The 23,647-nt window shown below is 38.8% G+C and overlaps 1 protein-coding gene across 1 annotated transcript in view; it reads right to left on the bottom strand.

Moving 5' to 3' along the window:
* LOC134795329 (TBC1 domain family member 12-like) overlaps positions 1 to 23,647 on the bottom strand; it is a 64,008-nt gene that overhangs the window by 13,460 nt on the left and 26,901 nt on the right. Inside the window, exon 2 of the mRNA XM_063767151.1 lies at positions 7,490 to 7,723. Within this exon, the coding sequence (XP_063623221.1) occupies positions 7,490 to 7,723 (234 nt within the window). The remainder of the gene's footprint in view (positions 1 to 7,489; positions 7,724 to 23,647) is intronic.

The following is a 23,647-nucleotide window of genomic DNA, read 5'->3' as shown; positions in this document are numbered from 1 at the left end:
TATACAAGCGTATCAGGAATGTAATCCGCAGCTGACGTAGTTAAACAAATCGCTAAACCAATCGACCGGACGAAATTGACTTAATTCCTAAGATTGCAGTTGGAAATGGACACGCACAGCCTCGATAATCTTTGCCTTTCCCATTTCACTTACCTACTATTTATGAGAACAGTTGACATTTCGTAAACATTATTACAATGAGATAAGGTATGTATTTCAGTGTGTATTTCTTGTTAGATCGTCCTTAGTGATCAGTGAGTCGAGCTGAGCTGTTAAACAACGCTTCAAACGAACAAGTGTTAGAGTAATTTCCAAGTTCCGAGGGGTCAAGTTATATTAGTCGAGCTCGCAATCTGAATAGAGCTATGAGAATTAGATGGCTGGAAGGCCTGGAAGCCAAACAAGTTAGGCTCTAGACTACACTTTAGTTTATGTCGTGACTGTATGCACGTGATAAGGACAACTGTGTCTTAAAAAAATGTATTTTTAATAGCATTACTTGTACAGTCACCAGCAATAATATGTTACACAACGAAGGCCGCAAAAAATATCTGACACGATCTTATTTATAGTGCAATAAGAGCGCGTCACATCTTTATGCGGCGTTTGGCCGCTTTCCCACTGACGTCCAGTTTTTTTGCGGGTGCGGTTTTTTGCAGGATCCCGTTTTAGTAGTATAGGTGCTAATATAGTAACTTTGACACGAGGATTCTGCAAGCATACTACAGAAAACTAGATCCTGCAAAAAACCGTACCCGCAAAAAAACTGGACGTCAGTGGGAAACAGCTCTTAGTTGGGTAACATATTATTGCTGGTTAAACTAAAATTATGTTGCATCACATTTGCTGATAGTGCTATTTCGCGCAGCCGTCCAAGTCCAGACAGCCGACATGACTTTCTTAGTACTTTGGATTTGAAACGCGTGGCCTGTATATAGGACAGGTAGAGCCCGTCTAAGCTAACTTTGCACTGATTTGAATAGAACAAACGGCAGTGGCATAATAAACGTCATATTTTCATAGAAATTTGACATTAATTATGACATAGCTACACTTTGTCATTGCAAATGCCATGCAGAGTTATCTTGGTCCAATTCTAGTGCTGTTTTTAGGGTCCGTACCTCAAAAGGGAAAAAACGAAACCCTTATTAAGATCACTCGTGCGTCTGTTTGTCTATCCGACCATTCCCCTCCCCCCCCCCCCTTTATCTCCAAAACTACTTGGTCTAAAATTTTGAAAAAAATATACAAAACAGTTTTTTACCTATAGATGACAGGAAACCTATTAGAAATGTGTAGTCAAGCGTGCGTCGGACTTAATTACTTAATAGTTTTTGATCCGACCCCTTAGGGTTTTTTAAAGACATTTCATTCAAGCTCCTTCCACATAAAAAATGCAAATGTTAAAAATTGGGTAATGTACGGACGGAACTCTTGGAACGCCAGTCCGTCTCGCACTTGGCCGGTTTTTATAGTCCTTATAAGTACCTACATATCTCGATCTCTTTAGAACAGGATAAGTGTTGATCTGCACGATGCGATTAAGCACGTTTCTGAGAAGGCTCAAACAGGAAAGTCGTTACGAGTCAAATATATAATTAGGATTTGATCAGAGTATAAAATCTTTAAGTTAGAAATATTCCCAGAAAAGATGTTTTCCCATTCAGCTCGTGTGAATGAAGGCAATGCTGCAGTGCTCTTTAGTCAAACCTGTTTTAAGCGTGCTGCTTCGCTTGAATGCAATTTATTAGTACAGTTACAGTGTCCTAAATATTGCGGGTAGTTCTACAATATTGTGTTATTTTGTTAGGAAAGAGGGGCTAGCTCACGACAAGCCGCGATTTTGTTTGTAGTGCCTTTTCTGCAGTACACTCGTCTAATTCCCTCGCGTACAATGTAGCTGAGAGCGCTTACTCCATAAAAATATGGCTTTCCTTACTTCGTAAATAATAAGCCTCCCATACAAGGCATGGTAAAACATATTAAAAATAAGTTTAAAACTTGCTTAAAACTTAATAGTTGCTAAATTCAAAACTTATCAAAATAAGTTTTCGCAAAGCTCACTTAAAACTCCAAGCTCACTCGTTTCTCTAAGCTTGAACTTTACGCTAATCGCCAATAGGTATAATAATTATTATAGGTTTAATAATCTGAATATGAGCCTATATTCGAATTCACCACTCTTCCTGGCAACATGTCCTACTCGACTTCATTTTAGTTTGCCAATGGCGCGTCAAACATCTTGTGCTTTGGTCAACGAAATTCCTCACTAGATTCTGAAGTTTAATTGCAAATGCTGCCTGTGCTACTAGTATTTTATGCACAGTTTCATTACTGAGCGTCTCAGCACCTAATTATTTTGGGTTATAAAGTTTGGTCAAGGGCACAAAATCTTCATTAGAACAACCCCATTTCTCCGCGTTCAATTTTCCTATGCACTATTACTCTATTCCAGTTTTACAGGTCCTCGAATGCCTTCGTCCACACAAGTCCGAGTAAACATAAACATATGTTAGCTATAATTACATAACTACACGTTGCGGGTAATTGCAACAGGAAGCGAGCTAATAGTGCCGCTTCGTGACCACCGCAGATGCCTTTCGGCTCTTATTCTCGATGATTACCAACCACGTCGATATAACCGTGTCAGAGGGCCTACCGCGAACATCGAAAATCAATTTTTTGTTATCTCCCTCTCTTGTTCGCGGTAGACCCTCAGTGCAAGTCAGGTTATAGCATTCAATCTCACATTACGCAGAACTAGTTAGGTACAAGGGATCGGATAGGCTGAAAATCTGCCATCCGGAATCATGTGCTCCACGTAGGAGGTCACGACCCTCAGCACCGAGGAGGACGAAGCAAGGAGGAGGAGTTCGGTACTGAAGTTGTCCCGAGACGAGCGAGCGGTCTTTTGACAAGCGTTGCCAATCCCGATGGAGCGTTTGCGGCCCCGACTGTTACAATTGTCAAGCTTAATTCTGTCTGATTGAAAGTAATTGTCAGAAACGCCACCGTTGATCATTTTGCTTTGATTGAAAATCGCTTTGTTTTAGTTTTCCCTCAATGTGGGAGGCTTGAAGGACCCAAAAAAAAGAAGCATCGATTACGAATTATGATGAATCAGTTTCGTTAGGCAGAACCTTACCTAAGTCTCGAAAGTATTCGATTTACTTCGCTGATGATAGGCTAGTAAATCTGATCTCCGGCGATGATAAAGTTATTATAAAGCTGTGGCTCGCAGCGAATAGGGATGCAGCAATACCGGTTTGATAGGAGCTGCATGATTCGCAGTTTAACTCTATCCAATAATTGATCTTCGTTTATCTTGCAGCCAGTGGATTAATCTTTGGGATTCATAATTGGTTCGTAGATTAAAGTCTGCAGTAAAGATAATAGATAAATCTTTAGACGACTCTACTTTTGGTTATTTTGGTTTGGGATAATATCTTTAGGCGTAAGATAATCGTAAGAGACTTTTTTAAATATATATAAAGATATATAATAGAAACTGTAAAGATAGCTGTAAGATTTGTTAAATAAATAAATAAATATCCTAATAAGAGACACAAGCGTGCATAGGTATCATACAATTGTATATCTACATACCTACACGTTGGCTGACCACATGATAGAGAATAATTGATCGATTGATAAAATATTGCCACACCAAAATCTAATACGTCAAAGTGCTCTAAAGTGCTCTTTAATCAAATTATGATATGTCGTCGCCGTCGTGGATATCAATGTCAAGTCTAACCTTGTGTCACACCTTGACATCGACACGGACATTTTATACAAAGCTGGTGTGTGGACTAAAGAGTTACAGAGCCGGCATTAGTGTCGGCCAATAGTGTATCGGCTTTTTATATTACATTTTACAGATCTCTACGAATTTCTGACATAACCATAATTATATTACGACAACAGTTTTAGGTCACAATCACAACAGGGAAAATGCTAGATTGTACTGACTATAATCTTATAGCAATACCAATTGAAAAACTTGAGACCAGGAGCCTAATAGCTACAAATTCGTGTAACTTCAATTAAAAAACCTAGACTTCGATTCTTACTATTTCGCATTAATCTAAAGTAAGTACATCTCATTTACTGAAGCCAGTAAATAGTGTAACAGTTTATAAATATAGTTAAAACAACAATTATCCACACGATGTTTATTTTACATCAAGATCTCACGAACACTAACCACGGCGATAAAAAAAGAGTCCTCCAACACGAAACGATTTAAAATTCTATTACAGCAATTTTCAAAGCCAGAATGCTACGTCGGGTCCACAGAAGCGGAAATACCTGTATAATTTGACGCAGCCCTACAATTGCCGGTCGTGTTCGCTGGAGGCGCTAGGGCCACTTCATACTACTTTAGCATCGATTTGCTGGTTTTGCGGTACTATTTTTCCAGGGTTGTCAATGATTTTATACATTTTTATTTACTGTAATGAGAAGGTTTTCACAAAATACATTACACAAAACGAAAAGATAGCAAACCGACTAGCAGACAGTTTTCGTTTAGAAAGTGTTTACCTAGTATGTGGATATTGAAAGCCACAAATAACTGATGCGAGGACTCGGTATACTGTACGAGTAGAGGTTACAAAATTAAATGAACAAACTACTTTAATAACGCTAATGACAGCTAACAGAGCGGAACCGATACGAAAACGGACGAAAACTTATTGGGACGTGGCGGGAGGTCACGATTACACCTGTCACACGCCCACACATACTCATACATACATCCGCGTAGAAAGGCTAAAGCCACCGGTCATATCTTTGGGTCTAGACAATTGTCCAGTCACGATTTTTCGGATTAATTGGGTGTGTGCAGAGGGCATTACACTGGACTTTTACTGCGAATATCATATATCATATCCTTCTATCTTTGCCACTCTTATTGTAAGAGTCTTATAATACAATATTCGAACAACAGACATGAGTAGAAATAAAAGATTTCCGAATAGCTATCGTAACTGGATGCGGGTGGCGCAAGACCGGTCATTGTGGCACTCTTTGGGGGAGGCCTATGTCCAGCAGTGGACGTCCTCTGGCTGATATGATGATGATGATCGTAACTTCTATCTTTGCAAGAAGAAAGGGAAACGGCCAGTTAACAGTGTGGTCATTCAATTTATGCTTTATGACTTCTACAATAGTATTAGAGAAATTAAAATTATCAAAAACCGGGCAAAAGTCAGACTCGCACACGAAGGGTTCCGTAGCATTATCTATAAAAACGGTCACCCATCCAAGTACTGGCCCCGCCCGACGTTGCTTAACTTCGGTCAAAAATCACGTTTGTTGTATGGGAGCCCCACTTAAATCTTTATTTTATTCTGTTTTTAGTATTTGTTGTTATAGCGGCCACAGAAATACATCATCTGTGAAAATTTCAGCTGTCTAGACAGATCACTATCACAGATCACGAGATACAGCCTGGTGACAGACGGACGGACGGACGGACGGACGGACAGCGGAGTCTTAGTAATAGGGTCCCGTTTTACCCTTTGGGTACGGAACCCTAGAAACGGTTTTAGTAGGCGTACCTATGGGCTGGGCTATAACCGCGAAAATTTCCCCGAGAGAGAAAGATCCCCGCAATTTGCGAATTTCGGTTTTCGCGGTAGGCCCCCTGGAAACTCGCGTCACGTCGCGTTGTCTGGCTCCACTGGCAGTCGCACGCATCAATTATGTCTGACGGTCTGACGTAAACGGTATCATGTCACGTCAATGAGGAAATAACACAATGAGCGCTCATTTTTCAGGTTATAAGGAAATAATGCTATTGTGTGAATTTACAAGCTATTATCTTTTCTTTGTGACTATTGCAATCATACGGGAGATGATTTGAAGTTTTAAAACTAAAATTAGACTCGACATTGACATACAGGTAATGGTGGCCTGAGGGGTTACCGCAAAAACCGATATTCGCAAATTGCGGGGATCTTTCTCTTTTACTCCAATGAAGACGTAATAAGACTGACAGAGAAAGATGCCCGCAATTTGCGAACTTCGATTTTCGCGGTTATAGCCCTGTTTAGTTGAATGTTCATTATCAAGCATCGTTGAACAAGATTTATGTGTTCATTCTGCTAGCCATTAAGTACCTATATTTTGTTTATGTATAATTTCTATTGCGTCATATCCCACAAAAGGAGTTTCGAAAAGTTATTCAACAAAATTTCAGCAGACAAGGGTTGTCGCTCGAAACAAAGTTATTTAGATAAGTAAATATAATTGTGACTGCCATACCCTGAGTCCCTGATCCCATAAACTAGATTACTTAGGATATCATTTATATTTGCCATTTCACTGGCCAATATATTTTATGTAAACTCGATCTAAAAAAAAGTTTACCAACAAAAAAAGTACCTTCTGAAATATAGTCGCGTATAAAAACTCAAACATATGTCAAATTCTGACCCAATGAAATGTATTTTAAGTTATTAAGGAAAATTGCCTAAACTGTATTCTGACCTGGTGGTTAAGTTTTTCTTGAAAATTACCTACACCGATAGCTTGTTAGCCTACTTTCGTAGTTACGTAGGTACTATTTTGATATGACCTGTTCCCCCTGAAATGTTAAACTACTTGTTAAGTTGTCTATCATGACCTGACCTCATGAACTGTCAAATGAACTACATGCTGGTTAGGTTGACGCTCTTTGCTCATTCAATCGTTTATGGAATGTCTGTCATCGTTACCCAATTACTTTTCATTTCTCGGGCATTGACCTTTGAGACCTGATTTAGATTTAGATTTAAACTGTCTACTATTTGAGACAATCCTGAAGAAATTAGTACGTTCGTATTTTTACAGTAAAACTATTTCAAAGGTTAAAAAATGGTCGAGTTATATTGGCTTGGAAATAAAAGACATTTCTCCCTTATCTAATCTTTCGTGGAACCCCTTTCACAAGCAAGTGTTTGATGCAACGTTATTTAAGTCTCAACAGACATTTCCTTCGTAAGAGTGACGTCATATAAAATGTACGTAATTTTGAAATGAAACCAGACTCATGAAATCTGTCGTTTGATTCCCTTGTATTTTCACAACGAAAAGCAAGATTATAGGATAAGATTTCATGCAACATTAATTTTTAAACGAACGAAGAAGAACAGATAAATTAAATTTAAAAAGAATTTGTCTGTTCTCCGCCAAACCAAATGTTAGCCTGAAAATCAACACTCTACTCTGGTAACATTCCTGGTTCAGCGAACCACTTAAAACTGGTGCCTATATTCTATTTATGTTGTATATGTAGCCAATGAAGAGAGAGTTCAATGCCAGTAACACAAACACTTGGGCCAATTAAATCACAAGTGGATAAACCTTAAGATAAGAGCAAACAAGATATGTTTAGTAATACATCTAATTCTCCTTGTGTGTTTTCTCAGTAGCCCAGACACCCTATGCATACAGATTTCGTTAAGGATTTTTTTCCGAAGAAGCACCATGGCAAAAGACTGACCTGTCATGCTGTATGAGGGCTATAGAGCTAGCCACGAGGTCCTCAAACTGCTTGTCACTAGCCGAGCTCCCCTGCCGGCGATGATGGTGCGGGGTGGCGGGTGCGGGCGGCGCTGGTGCTGGCTCCCGCGGTAGGTTCCCGCTGGAGCGGCTGCCGAAGAGACGCCAGGTTGGGGTAGATGTTGGAGAGGTACTGGTTTTGGAGGATGAGCTGCTCTTCCATGGGAATACGCCTCTGTAACAAAAGAGATGGGTTGAAGGTTAATACATAGATGAAGTAAAGGACAAACTGATTCTGGAACCTCGTGTTAATAATAGTATACGGGACAATGGTGTCCCAGACATTGGGAAGCATGCGTGGTGCCGAAGCCAAAAGTGTAGGTTATTATTATTAAGTATTATGGTTTTTGAGATTCTTACTAACAGTTTTATAAAGTGCATAATGCATATTCAAATAAGAACACTCAATTTGAAGGTCTAGTCGCAAAAACGTTGATCAATTTAGCTGGCGCAACTAAAATGCAAAGGTTAATAAAAGGTCAAGAAACAAAGTGTTTACAACATCGTAAAGTACCTTCTTATATTATTATTTCGATATTATATTTAAGTTTTATTGTAATTTTACGTAAATAGTTGAGTACGGTCATGCCTTTGATTTGAGGACTGGGGTCCGTAGTCTCCATATTATTGGTTACAATAGCCGCATACATTTGTACTGTTTTGTCCGAGAGTCAACTTGAAAATGGGCTGTTGATTTCAAGTACATTTAACTGTCTACTGTCTAGCCTAGGGTGATTCACTTTTGTATGGAGAAAAAAAAGTAAAATATTTTTCCTGACTTTGCTCACCAATGGAGTCTCCCCACACTAAAAACTATCTATTTCAATTTTCAAAAGAATCGAATAACGTTTAGAGGTTGCACAAGTTGAAAAGGTAGAGTGAGAACCCCATACATTGCATGAAAATGAACTATGTTCTAAAATGACAAAATATAATGAACTGATACTAAAATCGAATGAGAAAACTGAATTTTGCGTCTAAAACACGATAAAAGCACTTTTCCTTTGGAAACAGGTGGAAAAACTGAAAAATCTTAATTAGAACATTTATCGAGTAACCAAAATCCAAGTTTACTACTAATTTTAAAATTTATTTATATGTAGAAGGTTCAGTATCACACTACTCTCCGCTTGGATGGTATCCGCTTAAACCATTTTCTACCCTCCGATGTAGAGTCGTTGGTTATTTGAAAAATCTTTGTTGATGTTGTGCAACCTCTAAATGTTGACCGATTTTAATTTTTTTTAACGTATAATATTATTTTATCAATTAGAACAAGAATTCGAGCAAAGTCAGATGAAAATCGAAAATTCGGAAAAATTAAACACCCTAGTCTAGCCACTTATTATTATATACAACAGTTCACCCAAATGCAGCAAATAGCTCATGCAGATGTTTATGGTTATAGATATTTTTCGACCGTATGAATAATAATAAATTACATCCTATCTTACTCGTAGCATATCTATACACTGAGTATGAGCTATTTGCATTTTCACGTTGAGAAAGGGAGTGTGTACGACTGTACACGCGCCGATCGTATAGGTATAACGTTATAAAACATTGTCGGACAACATAATAAAACACTATCAATACCATCAGCTTGTCCCTGTCACACGATGTTATACAGGGTGATCAATCCAAATGGGTCAGTATGGAAAAGTCAGAAACTATGAGAGATAGCGAAATCTGTTCTTAGGAACCATGGCTTCGATTTTAGATTTAATAATAATGGCATTCAATTTTTTTTTAATCTATCATACATAACCGGGATTCGAACCTGGTCAACATTCTTTATGTAATCGCGTGTAGTATTTGTTTGTATGGCAACTTTTAAACGATGCGTGATAGGTGGGGGGTGCTCGACCGAAGGCCGACCCTGGGGGAAGGCCGAAGGCCCGGAGCCTCCACCCCGACTCCCAAAACGCGAGGCCGTAGGCCGAGCTGCGTGAATGCGGTGCTTACAAGCGTTCTACCAAGTCAACTGTCTTGATGAGCGAAGTCGGCGGGCCGAATGCCCGACAGCGAAGCGTCGAGGCTTGCGAAGGCCGAAGGCCGAGCTCCGCGTAGGGCCGAAGGCCGAAGGCCCGAAGCGTCACACGAGAGGGCGAAGTTGGAGCTTAAACACGACCCAACACTTTTCCTATTGGGAGTCGGGATGGAGGCTACGGGCCTTCGGCCCTCCGCCGGGGTCGGCTTTCGGCCTACCGGCCTAAAGCTCACCCTTCGGGCTCGCTTAACCTACTTGGAAATTTGACTTTGCCCGTGTCCGCCGCCATTTTGGATTTTTCCTAAAATTTTTTTTGACATGGTAATCTTGGGCCTCTAGACTCACCGCATGCCAAATCTCAGCGCGCTCGGACCAACTTGAAAAAATTACAAAAAAAGTCGGCTATTTTGAATTTTTTTAATGTAGTTTGTTTTGTCTCGGAGCCCTCTATGATATTTGGTCGAGCACCTCCCACCTATCGCGCATCGTTTAAAAGTTGCCATTCAAACAAATACTACACGCGATTACATAAAGAATATTGACCAGGCCCCAATTTCACATCGGTGACAGGTGCGACGAATTGTAAAATCACTGTTGCTGACGTCACAGGCATCCATGGGCTACGATTACCACTTACCATCGGGCGGGCCGTACTCCTGTTTGCCACCATCCATATTATTTAAAAAAACTTTATTATATCGGATAAAAACAGATATTTCTCCTGCGAGGTTTCTGACAATTGTCAAAGATTTAGAAGAATTGTAGGTAATTCTTGACAGGTAATGAGTTATATGTCGGAATTTCGTGACAATTGTAGTGTTTCTTGTGACAATTGTCATAAACTTAGCAAGAGCATTTTTTTAATAATACAATCATGGTGGCAAACAGGAATACGGCCCGCCCGATGGTAAGCGGTAACCGTAGCCCATGGATGCCTGTGACGTCAGCAACAGTGATTTTACAATTCGTCGCACCTGTCACGTTGGTGAAACAGGGGCCAGGTCCGAATCCCGGTTATGTATGATAGTTTAAAAAAAAATGAATGCCATTATTATCAAATCTAAAATCGACGCCATGGTTCCTAAGAACAGATTTCGCTATCTCTTATAGTTTCTGACTTCTCCATACTGACCCATTTGGATTGATCACCCTGTATACCTAACATTTTATAACAGCCAATGTCAATAAATTAGGGATTGCATGGGTACGGAGTGCGGTAGGTCTTAAATTGACGCGTAAACATCTGAGTATTTAGGTACAGTGACCTGCTAGATTCTATTGCAAAACGTGCGAGTTGCTGAGAAAGTTTAACAACACCTGTTACCTGGCATAAAATTTGCGAAGGTAATTGACCGTAGCGTTCTCACAGAGCGACAGAACGCTAATAATGGGCTAATAGCGCTCGCACGACGGATATCGAGGGCTGAAGAGGTCACGAACGATCGAGAACATGCTTGTCCGTATTTCAAAGGAAAGTTCTTTAAGGAATGCCTTTTAGGGAATTCTGAAGTCAAATCCGGGCCAATCTCATTCTGACAGATATGAAAATAAGGAGCTACACTTTACACTATGACGGAGTGTAACCAGGACAACTTAAGTTCTTGCTTTAAGAATAAAGAGGAGGAAGGATATGAGGAGCACTGTCCGAATAAAAACATTTAGAATTACATAGTATTAGTGAATTCTTGAAAGTGGTAGGACTTTTTCAAAGTACTCTCTATAAAGTTTTCCGCCATCCTGCAAGAAATCTGCCAACCAAGCACTTGGCGAATAGTTGCACTAATCGCGACACTAAATGATCCTTCGAAACAGTTATACAATTACTCTACTGGTCAATCGTAATTCCAGCTTTTGGTGTAATCCGTCGAAAGATACTAAAACAGGCAGTAGTGCCAAATACATAGTACAATGTGTACAGCTAATGAACCAAAGCCAATGCAACCCATTGACACACTAACAGTCGTAACTAAAACATTAATCACACGGAAGTGGAACGCCGATGTTTTCTTTTTAAACTACTTATTGTTGCTTGTTGTGTACACAAAGTTATTTGATGCGCGAGAGATACTAGTATTATTTATTATTGTTTTGTAAGATACTGTACATTACCAATACACCTGAGGCAAAATAAACAATCCAATGAGGTAAAACGAAATCAATGGTATGATGGGATGAGTGCAAGAGATATCTCATCTGTTGAAAATAATACAATTTTCTGTTCTTCGTGCGGAAAAAGTCAACTTTCGGCACACTCAGTATACACTCCTCGTCTAATAAATAAGAAAGCCGCAGATCACATGTAAATCGACATACATGTGATCTGAGACATTTTTAACTTTACTGCCCTAGGTATACTATTCAAATATTCAACTACAGGTATGAACTTAGAAGACATTTAGTGTAACCTCTACTCTACCAATAACAATACTAAGCACTTTACGGTACGTACGTCATTCGTAATACATAATATAATACCACATTTCAATGCGAACAAACAAGGCTGAGTAAACAAAAGCGACACAAAAAGACTATGAATGGAGTTCGACACTGGTGGAAACGTGACAATACTGACAATTTTATCAGGCAATTACTTAATTCGTGTAGATTATTAGCCAATAATATCAGATAATTGCAATCAGTTTATTCACAAGCGTTGTCAACCACTCTCGGATGGACTAGTAATAATTCTGATTCCAAATTTAATTACTTACCCAATCATCCTGCTTTTGTACCAATTTTGTAATAAAATGACAGATAGGTTGTATGAATTGGGACCACTTGACTGAACTGTCATTTTATCGGGTATAAAAACAAGGTTTAGTTGTTATCTAGATATCATGAGGTCAAGTTTATAATAGTAAGAACCTCACAATCGTGACAAGTAGTTACAGTGTGTGTTTAATAAATAAACAGAACTTTACTCTCTTGACATCAAATTGCTCATGAAAGATAATATTGCGAACTTGGCACAGACATACATTTGTTACGCACAAAGTGTTTCCTTCATACACAATAATAAAACTATACATACATAAGATCCACAGTGGTCATTTTATCTTGGCTCCTTTTTAAATGCACTTTGAATTGCCACAATATCACACTTGTTTTTAGCAATTGATACCCAACGTTCGCTAGCTTATGTAAGTAACGTGCCACGTACGACTTCGGATCACAGGATATTACATTTCACCATTTCTTGGTACTTCTTACACTAGTTTTCGTTTTCATTCAAACTCGAATGCTGACACGGCTTCAGTAATTGCTTTTCTGTGTAATGGGTCTCGCACTCTCGAAGGGAATGTCGGAACACAGCCGGACATCACCCAGACAAACTGTGTGGGAGTACGCCTGATAATTTGCCATGGACTGTACTTAAATTCGTATTATAACTGTAGAGTAATAACAGTACCGAGAAATAAGGGAACATGAAGTTTGTAAACGATTATGCTGACGAAACATGTTTCTGGCAGGTGAAAAAGTAACGTTATAAATTACTTGATTTTTTTATCGGTGGTAACTGTGGTAAGCAATTATTGTTTTAAGCAACCATGTCGTTTGGAATTGGAAATTGCACCTAGGTGAATACTATAAAGAGTTTACAGTGAACTATATCTAAAATGCTCTATATCTAACCATAGGATGAAAGCATCTCATATCAACAAAATGTTAATTCCACGAGATGTTAAATAAAACTGTCTGTCTCCGTCTACATTTAATTACAGATACCTCAAATTTTCGCAGTAAATAATAACAGCCTTTCAGTCACGTCTTTAACTGTGTCATAAAGGTCAAGAGCCCGACCTTACGCCGCCGCGTCATCATTCATCAATCAACTTCCGAGGTTCCTAGCTGCTAAGTAAAGGCCTACCGTCCACAAAGTTAATTTATAATTCGTAAACCTTATTGCATAGAGATAAGGTCCACCGATTTTAAATGATGCTGTTACGACGTCATTACTGTCGAAAAGCTACAGAGCTCATTACCTGTGGCAGGGCGCGAACTCGACCCCTATTTGCCACCTCCGCACTTGTATTCAATTGTGCCTCCACCCTCAACAAGTTAAACCTTTGTTGCTTGACCTATGAACTTTCCTGAAATTTGTAGTTTTATTGTTCTTTAGAGAGCATTAAAGGAACTAATTGTATTTTGGACGGATCGACTATATGACTATTCGATTCTATGATTGCACGATACCCTTATTAAGCAGTACCTATTACCTTTTGGAAGGTTAAAATATTTGTTCACTACACGAATCGACGTTTTACTAATAGATTCTTCGAGATCCTGACCTAGGCACGGTGGCTACACCGTGCCTAGTCCAATCCATTATAGCGTAAGTATTCGATATTCTTAAGTATTTTCTACTGTTTAATAGACTTGCCAAATGTTTTTGCTCAGTCAGTTCAATATATTTAGAACCACAAAACGCGCAATAACCCGTGTGTGTCAGTAATCAATAGTTAATATGCAGAACACTCGATGGACCATAAAAAATTGTTCGGGCGATTAGCTCCTCGCATCTATTATAGTCAAATAACATATGACCTTCGCGTATTTGCGCATTAAACGAGCAAAGGAAATCAGTCCTTATCGTCTGTAATGTGGGATGTACATTCTTTGCAATCAGTATGCAAGCTATTTATTTATTTAAACTTTATTGCACATAAGAAAATACACTGTACCAAAGGCGAACTTGATGCCATAAGGCATTCTCTACCAGTCAACCTTTACGAAGGCAGTCCTTTAGTCAGTCAGTTATATACGAAATATACATAGGACACGCACATAGCATAAATAATGATAGAAATGAGTGCATAAATTCATCAAGAACTAAATTTTGTAGAGTTGGATCAAGATAACTAATATGGTTTTTGCAATGGATAAAGTATGTGGCAAGTGTCAAACTGTCAATGTCATCAGTAATGTCAACGTTTATAATGACACTTCATCACATTCATCTATTCAAACCGGTGCAAAGTTAGATTAGACGGACTCTAGCAAGGTAGTAAGAGAAATCTACTTTCGAATGACATTTGTCGTACTATGTCTTATAGGTATCATAGTTTTTATTTAAATCTATTGGAGAAGAACTATCATAATTGATCAGTATAACATTCCTATCTTGTGTCATAGAAGAAAGAATACCAAGTTAATGTTCATTAAGTTAATCAGACGTCATCTCTGAAGAGTCTGAAGTTACCTACCCAATTAATTACTTTCACTGTAGCTCAGACAAAAAACAATTAACCGCTTCAACTTCTCTTTTGTCTATAAGATTTTTCGTTTTATGAATTCCTATAAAACAACAAATGAGGAGTGTCTTTCCAAAAGGGCTTATTTCTCTATGAGAACCATACAAAAATAAGCTCTTTTGAAAAGACACTCCTCAAATAGCTTTCAAATCGAGAAGTTAAACTCGTGTTTACGCTTTCAAAATAAACTAATAGTATCTTCATCAGTGTGACGAATTATGAATAGTACACAAAAACCAAACAAAAAAGCTGCACGTAGAAAGAGTACACGGAGTACAAAACATTGCATAACGTAGTCGGCGTTTCATTCAATTGCGACTGCGAGTGTGAAAAGCTGGTGGGGAGCCGTGCCGGGGCGTGCTAGGTACGCTGAGCGGCGCCGGCGCAGAGTGAACGCAGTGTTTACCTGTAACCCTTCTAATATTGCTTGAGAACGGCGGGCCTGACGTTAGTCGCGTTTATTACCTACTTTGTCTCCAAACAGACCAGAAGCAACTCCTAAAAGAAGATGTTAAGTGTGGCCCTATACCCCTGAGACCCAGAAGCAATTGTTTTGTTTTTTAATTTGGAACCCTTGGTTACACAATAAAAGTCCAAAATAGATTGTGGAAAGATGCGCCACAGAAAGCTATCAGGGCTCATTTAGACGATGCGATTTTCATTACATTGCGGTTTTTGATCGGTCGGTTGAATTGGACGTAACCAACAGTCTGCAATGTAAGTCTGCCGTGTATCAACCGCGTCTAATAGTCAAACAGATAAACATCATCACTGCTGTAGTAGGGCTTTTCTCGACTTATCGTCAGATTTACTTATATATCTTTTCCTTTTTCATAAGCGTTATCGTACGTTGACAAATGTTATAAATGGAAACACCAATTACCGACTTCCTTGATCGCATCATATGCTTCCTTATTGCCAACATGCGTAAAGCCGGCGGGTTACTAAATAAAAATAAACTCAATTCAATAAACCCGTTTCTAACTAAGAATACTGTCATTTTATGTAAACAATTCCTAAAGTATGAGGTAGGTATGTTAAGTCAGGTAGGTAAAAACTAAAATGCAAAACATTTTATCTCAAAACGCTCGATATAGCTTGACGTTCGTATAAATTAATCTTTGCGGGTCCTGGTACCGGCTGGCACGGCACGAAATGTACAGACTCTTATTGGTACAGCAAATACATGCACTGTTGGTAGTGTACTAACACAGCTAGCCAATAATAATGTATAGTTTGCCTTCAGTATCCTTATACAATGGTTGTAGCGCTAAAAACTACAAAGGCAGAGTAAATGGCATCACTGTGTATTAACTAATGGAGTCGTTTAGATGCTTCTGCTACTTTGGAGCATGCATTAGAACAGGTTTAGATTCTGGTAGTTGTAACATTTATACACTACCTACGTGTTAAGCACGATTGATTACAAGACACAAAAGGGTGCTGTAGATCATTGAAGTAAAGGAGCTTGCGAAAAAATAGGATCAAGAATGCCAATAGAAATACGCGCAACAGGATTCGACATCGCACTTCTACCCTACCTGGCGCATCTTAAGTAGATTTCTAACCCTAAAGTCGCTAGCATAACAAATAATAACAAATGAACAACCACGACTATCACTCATGATGGGCATTACTAAGACACATATACACCACACACACAAAGGCGAAATAAATCACAACACAACATAATTACTAACTAATGTATTCGTTCGGCTGACCGTTGTTTGAGCAGGCATTAGTACAGGTTTGCGTTACGTAGTTAACTGACGTAAACTTGGTTATCAGTAGCGCAAACAGAGAGTCAAGAACAGCTGTTTGAGCCACGACTTAAATAGTTCTACGCTACCAACAACGCTTCAGAAGTAAAACTGCCTAAACTCCAAATCTGCCTTAAGAGGATTTTGAAATTTCACGATTTTAGCACTTTATTTTAATGGGTCTACTGAGCTAGATCCATTTCAGAGATAAACTAGTCTTTGTATTCAAATTTTTAGAAAATGATATTGTAACAACAAGTTTTTAAAAAACCTTACATTAGCAAATACATGTTAGGGGAGGTAGAAGACCATTGGGTAGTCGGGAGGCTCTGGCACCCCCCTGTAAATCAGGACGATTGACATGAAATTGCATTATTTGATTCGAATCGAATTCGAAAAAAAATTAAGATTTCCCATTTGTGTTTACTCAAGACTGGTATATTTATTTTTGGTCTATCAAAACAGGCAAAATGATATCCATAAGTATTTCAAAAATTTCACAGGAATGTTACAAAATGAAAAGTTAACACCAGTTCCAACTCTCTTAACTTACAACGGCAACACGTGGAATAGATAACCATCGACTATGGCATGTGGTTGATGTAGTACACACCTACGCAAGGTCGTAGGTCGCGGTAGAAATATGATGTGTCACACCTACATTCTTGATAATGCAATAACTTGATTGGCTTTACAATGGACTCCAGTGGCAAATATTTCTGTAAACATTATATTGGATGTTGTTTATAATTTGTCTAGCAGATAAGCAACATGTTGTTGTTCTGAAACCTCATTTTATACGTTGCACGTAGACACGACAAACCTATAAGAGGTCGTAGGTCACGCCAGAAATGTGGAGTCTCATGCCGACATTATTCGAGAGACATTCTTTATTAGTTACAAGCGACAAAGCGCGGCTACAATGTAAAATAGCGTCGAATAAAATATAAAGTTATCTTGGACAACGTATATGTCGGGGCGTGACTCCAGAAGGACGTATTGCAGCGTGACAGTTCATAGTTTTAGACGCCTGTATACAATTGATTAGCAATGTTTGGCTACTAGCAATGTTTGCTGTTTGGAAGTTGTAACGAAATCGATAACGTAGAGAGTAACGCCATCTATTGGCGTGTTGTTGAACTAAGATGACAGGTAGAAGGCTTTGGAACGTCAAGAGGGTTCTCTTGGGTGAAGGTAGGCACGAAGGTTGGCATTTTTGTCGTTATCCCTTCGGGTGGCAGCACCTCCGGTTGAACGGTAGGACAAATGGCGCGGCCATTTTTTTAAATATGCCTCGGCGTGGCAGAGGCCGCGAGAAGGTTCGGTCATAACAAGCCCGTAATTGGCAGAGACCGTCTCGCGGCCTCTGTGCGACGCTGCATTTCGCGCCTAAAATAAAACCGTTAGAACTATGCCTTGCTTGCTCACTCTTGCAAGATGCAGTCGTCAATAAACAAGGATGGTATTCCCTAACGGTCGAATTCTCGCGTAAAACAAAGTTAGCTAGAAATGGCGTGATGTTCCTGCCCCACCTCGCCCATTACGCGCCGACCGTCGTCGAGCCGCGAACATTCAAACGGAATACGCACTGATAAAAAGTGAAATAAACTGTGTGAATCGTGTTAAATGTATTGTTTTGTCATAAAGACTGCTTTTTCTACAATCAATTGTTTTATTTCGTAACTATACGTATTTTTACATGAAAGTAGAAAAAAATTGGTAATATGAGATTAGAACAAGTCTAGCATAATTCACATAAATAGAATAGAATTCATTGGTATACAATCAAATAACCCATTTTATGCTGAATTCAGTGATATATAGTTTGTATATATCATTCATAGTTTTTTTTTGGGAAACGGTCATATTTCTAACACGCGCCAAATTCGCGATGATCACCCGTTGAGGCCCCGCCACTTGATGTATATTTTTCCAAAATGGCTGCGCCACTCAACCGGCTTGTTATGTCTGTCCGTCTCGCGGCCACCGCCACTTACCGTAGAGACCTCGAGGAGGACAATGCCACTCGAAGGGTTATGTTGGTGGACTGGACAAGCAGGTTGACCAACTTGACGTTGAGGCGGGAGGACTGGGGCAGCGAGGCTTCTCCGCGGGTGGGCAGGCTTGATCGGACCGCGCTAGAAGTCGGACGTACTCGTTAGCCAACCTCGTGCCTAACTCGCCACGTTCCTGAAGGCTTATACCTGAAGGATTATTCTGATAGCTTATAGAATCCAACGTTCTTTAACCATTTAGCTAAGTGTTTTATTCCAAGTGTTATTTTGATTTCTTACGTGTGATTAGAACCTTACCTTTGTAAAATAAAGAGAAGAAGTGTTGTTTTGAAAAGACGTGTCCCGCCGAGTTTGTTGCCGGTCCCAAATAGGGCTAAATCTTCTCGGGTCAGAGGTGTACGGTTGGAGCCGGCCTAGCTTGACTTGAATAAAGACTTGAACGATTTTATGCGATCCTTTTATTTGAGTGCAATCCAAATACATCCCAATAACGCCTAGATATTTTAGTAGGCACTAGTATGGTTAACGAGTTCGAATGTTTATTTCATGCACTGGTAGCAAAGGTAGCATACTGATTTAGCTGTGAAGTAATACATTGAGGTACTATGCCCACTGCCGTCGCCCGTGCCTCCGTCATATATAATGTACTATGTAACTCTAACCTAACCATAACCAATGGAATAAAGTAATTTATGAATTCGTGGAGAGTTCCAGTATTTAACTCGTCCAGTGATCGATAAAAGACCACATGCACTTGTCTGCAGACCACATTCAATGGATCAGTTTTATACTCATATATTTTGGCATACAATTATGTAAGGAACGCAATGCTAGGCTTACCTAACCGTTTGAATATTAATCTCGATCGATGCGTATTCGAATCGCGCTATTGTCGGCTGTACATTCCATTGTGTACGCGACCTTCTGTGCATTGGTTGTGGTCCGTGTGGGGGCTATACAATAACAGTTCTGATTATTTGTTTATAGACCTTATTTCAATGTAATAAAGCTTATTTAGTCGGTTATATGCTAAGGAAGACACTTTGTACCTGCTGCTTCGTTTAGAATAAGAATCGTGACCTGTCTTATAAATTGCGTTTTTTTTAGTCTGTATGGCAATCATAACATGCACTACTACATGTAACATTATTGTTTTCTATAAATACGCGTAAAATAATAAGTTTATTTTATTTACAATTGAATTAGTATCAAGCAAAACGACATTGTTTATAATTAAAATGAACTTTATTGCTACACTTAATATAATAATGATCACAACTAAGTTAAAATAATAAACTAATTTATCTCTAAACTGGCTATAGTACAAGTTAGTGAAACGATTTTGATATCAGTATCACTTTTAGACTAAATTGTTTATAAAATTTAGCGTAACATGGTTTCCTTCGCCAACTGTGGAGTGTAGATGTAAGTACCCCCAATATTTAGAACTGCACAACTTCAGTCGTAAATACCTAATTAATTTTAAAACCGATTAGTGCCATTCACTTTACCTACCTTGTCATTTTAAAGTGACCGACATTGATACGAATGTTATTAGAAACAAGTTTAGTTCTGTTTCCACCGAAACGAAATTAATGACAAAATGACTCCTTAGAGTAGGTATGTTGTTATAACAGAAAGAAGAATTCCCAAACATACACAGATGTACAAAACATCCATGTGCAATCTTAAAACTTAAAAATGTATTGTCAGTCGTTGTGTGTAAAGATTTCAACTAAGCTCAATATGGGGAATACCGGGATATAATTATGTACCATTTTTGGTTGAGAAGACCGTCAGGGGACTCAGGGGGCAAGAACTCTCGTATTTGTATACGTACTTCGCTCAGACACAGTCAGAATGGAAGAGCTACGTTCCTTCTGCTTTACCGACCTTCTGTAAGGGGAGTGTGTGTACAAACGCAAGAGTTAGAAGCGACGAAAGCTTGTGGACGGTATTACCAGGGGCCGATTGCATAACAAACTACAACTAATATTACAAGCGGAACTCCTTATTTAATAAGTGAAATTAGAAAAGGAGTTCCGCTTGTAATATTAGTTGTAGTTTTTTATGCAATTGGCCCCTGGTCTTCTTCAAGTTATATTGTTTCGTCTTTTAAATTCTACTTTCAGTCAGAAGTGTCAGAACTCGCAGTAGACTCGAAAGATCTCTTTATATCGACACTCGTAAAACATTACCTCTCTCGTAAAACAGGTACCTACTACTCAGTCGGCTAAAAACAATTCCCACGCAAAGTGGATTTTTGACAAGGTCTTTCAAGTTCCCCTATTCTCTGGCGTCTAAACGCGTATTTTCAACTTAACTTTTTTGCCGACCGACAAAAAGTTAATGACTGTTTTAGCTTCAGCACAAAAACAACAAATATTCTACACGTTCGAACAGTTTTAAAAACCCGTCGACATACTGACCATCAATGTCACTGTCAAGAGCTATCATTATATTCATAATGATCATAAGCGGACGGAAATACTTCATTTTCGAAGGGGTAAATTAGATCTATGGCCTTTTACTGAAAAGCGGTGTGTTGCGCGGCGAATCTCGCTACAATTATGAAAACACAACCTGAAAATCGCCATACATTCGAAATTAATTCATATAAATAGCCAAATACGTCTGTGCGATATACATTAATACATAAACCATCAGTATCTTTTAATTTGTACCAATAACAACAAACGAAAATTCCACCTTTGTCACTTATCCAACCATTGAAAGCAGTGCAAATGAAAAGAGAGATCACATATTCGATTGCGCGCAGTGCTAAACGTATTCAAATTTATGGCATAGCATTCAAAATATAAACCTGTGTGCATATGGTATGTCGAATGTTAAATTTGAGACACAATAAAGTAAGCGCACTTTATCTATTTGGGCTTGTGCACAAATCAAGCGAGGTTCGACAGGAGGATCAGGAAAAAAATCACGATAGATCACGTTGGGGGAGGGGGGGTATAAGGAAACCTCACGTGTATTTTTCTACAGTGAACGAAACTATGAATAAAAAACCTACCACATGAGTAGATACTTTTTCTCGGTTTCTTTAAACATAAATCTTCACTCTGCACTTCAAAACAGCAAGTCTATTTAACGAAAATATAAAAATAAACAAGATTTTCTATATACAATACTATTCATCTTAAAATTAGGTCGTATGAAAAAATTTCAAAAAAATACATGTGAGGTTGTGTGGGGGGAGGGGGGTAGCTAAAAACTTCACCAAATATCACCAAGGGGAAGGGGGGATCAAAAAGTAGCCGAAAACACCTCGCGTGATTTGTGCACAACCCCTTTGAAATAAGGATTAGAATTACCTACCATTTAAACTGAGCGTTCGATTCGATGGTACGGTTGGGTTGTAAGAAGATAATTTATAAAAGATATCGCATTTTGAATCTTCTTGTCCAGTTAATGAGGTTGATGCTGCGGATTATAATTGAGTTAAAACTTATGTATCTATGAAGAGGAAAGAAGTTTAACAGGCAGGTTGAGTCTGCGAGCTAGCCTATAAAAACAAGTGAATCATAATATTCAAAATGCTGTCTGGCTTCGCTTCCGTGTTTCATTTGACAATGTTTTTGTTCGGCCAAATGCAAATGAGCCACGAAAAACAATGTCTATGTTTCAAACAATCGACGGTTGACGATAGAGTATTAAATGAAAAAAAACAGCTAGTTTTTTTATTATTTAATAGGTATTCGAATTCATTCCGAGCAAGTTGATATTGCGCGTGTCTATCTAAATGAGCTGTACGTGTTTAGTGTGTTTACTACAGTATCTGACCGAAGTTTCGATTTCGGTTTCGGCGGCTTTCTTCGGTATTAAAAATCATGTTTCGGCTGCAGGTTCGGTTTCGGCCATAAACTGCTGCACCTTTCCACCACGTTTTGGGTTTCAGCAGGTTTCAACTTAAAAATACGGTTTTGGTCAGATGGAATACTTCTAATGACACTTGACATCATTCCGAATTTGGTCGCACTTTTGATATTTGACAGGCAATCTTTTACATTGTAGATCTGTGGTTATATTTTACAAACGAAACAATAAACTCTCTTCGCTCCGCTTGGCCCGAGAACGCGACATAAATAATACATTCTCTCGTTTGCGATTCCATTCGGCAATAAATAATGACAAATGTTCGTATTGTGCCGTTTTATTCAACTCCGTGGCAGAAAAACAACAGAGTGACTGACTAAGGAGGTACAGAATGGAAATTAGTATTATGACATTATTTCCCAAAGCTAGATTAGTATTTTCAAAATACTAGTCTAGCTTTGACACATTATTTCCCAAAGCTAGACTAGTATTTTGAAAATACTAGTCTAGCTTTGGGAAATAAGGTGTCATCATAGAGATGCATGAAGAAAGATAGAGGCTTATGCTAACTAGTGTAAATAGATACATTTCGTGTAAGTATCTATTACATAGGCTAACAAATAACATAAAAAAACTTGGGGCAACATAATGCTATATACAACATACCTACTTATTTTGAAACTTGCCTGTAAAACGATATTATCATCATTATATATATATATCAAATAACTAAATGGTAGGTATAAAAATGCAACGGAATACGAAATATGAATGAGGTATCGAATAACTATCACATAAACAATAGCCTTTCGATTGTTTAATTCTAAGTAGATAGTTATTATTATTATTATTCAGAGCCCACTATGTCCCACTGCTGGGCAAAGGCCTCTCCCCTCTTCCTCCACTCGTCTCTATTTAGTGCTATATCTGGCCAGCCTCTCAAGAAGGAGTCCAAGTTATCCCGCCATCGCCGACGAGGCCTGCCGGCTCCCCGGTTAGACTCGTGGGGCTCCCACTCTGTGGTTACCTTGACCCACAAGTCATCCGGCATTCGGCAGACATGACCAGCCCAGTCCCATTTTAACTTAGCCGCTTTCCGAGCTACGTCTATTATTCGAGTTTTAGAGCGCAGCGTGGTGTTTCGGACTCGATCCCTTAATTTTACACCTAATATGCTGCACCTAATATGCACCTAATATGATAATATATAAGAAGATAGTTAATAAGAGCAGAAATTCGTGCCTCGAA

This window comes from Cydia splendana, chromosome 12 (assembly GCF_910591565.1).
Source record: "Cydia splendana chromosome 12, ilCydSple1.2, whole genome shotgun sequence".
NCBI classification, from domain to species: Eukaryota; Metazoa; Arthropoda; class Insecta; order Lepidoptera; family Tortricidae; genus Cydia; species Cydia splendana.
This window is presented reverse-complemented; position numbering and strand designations above follow the sequence as displayed.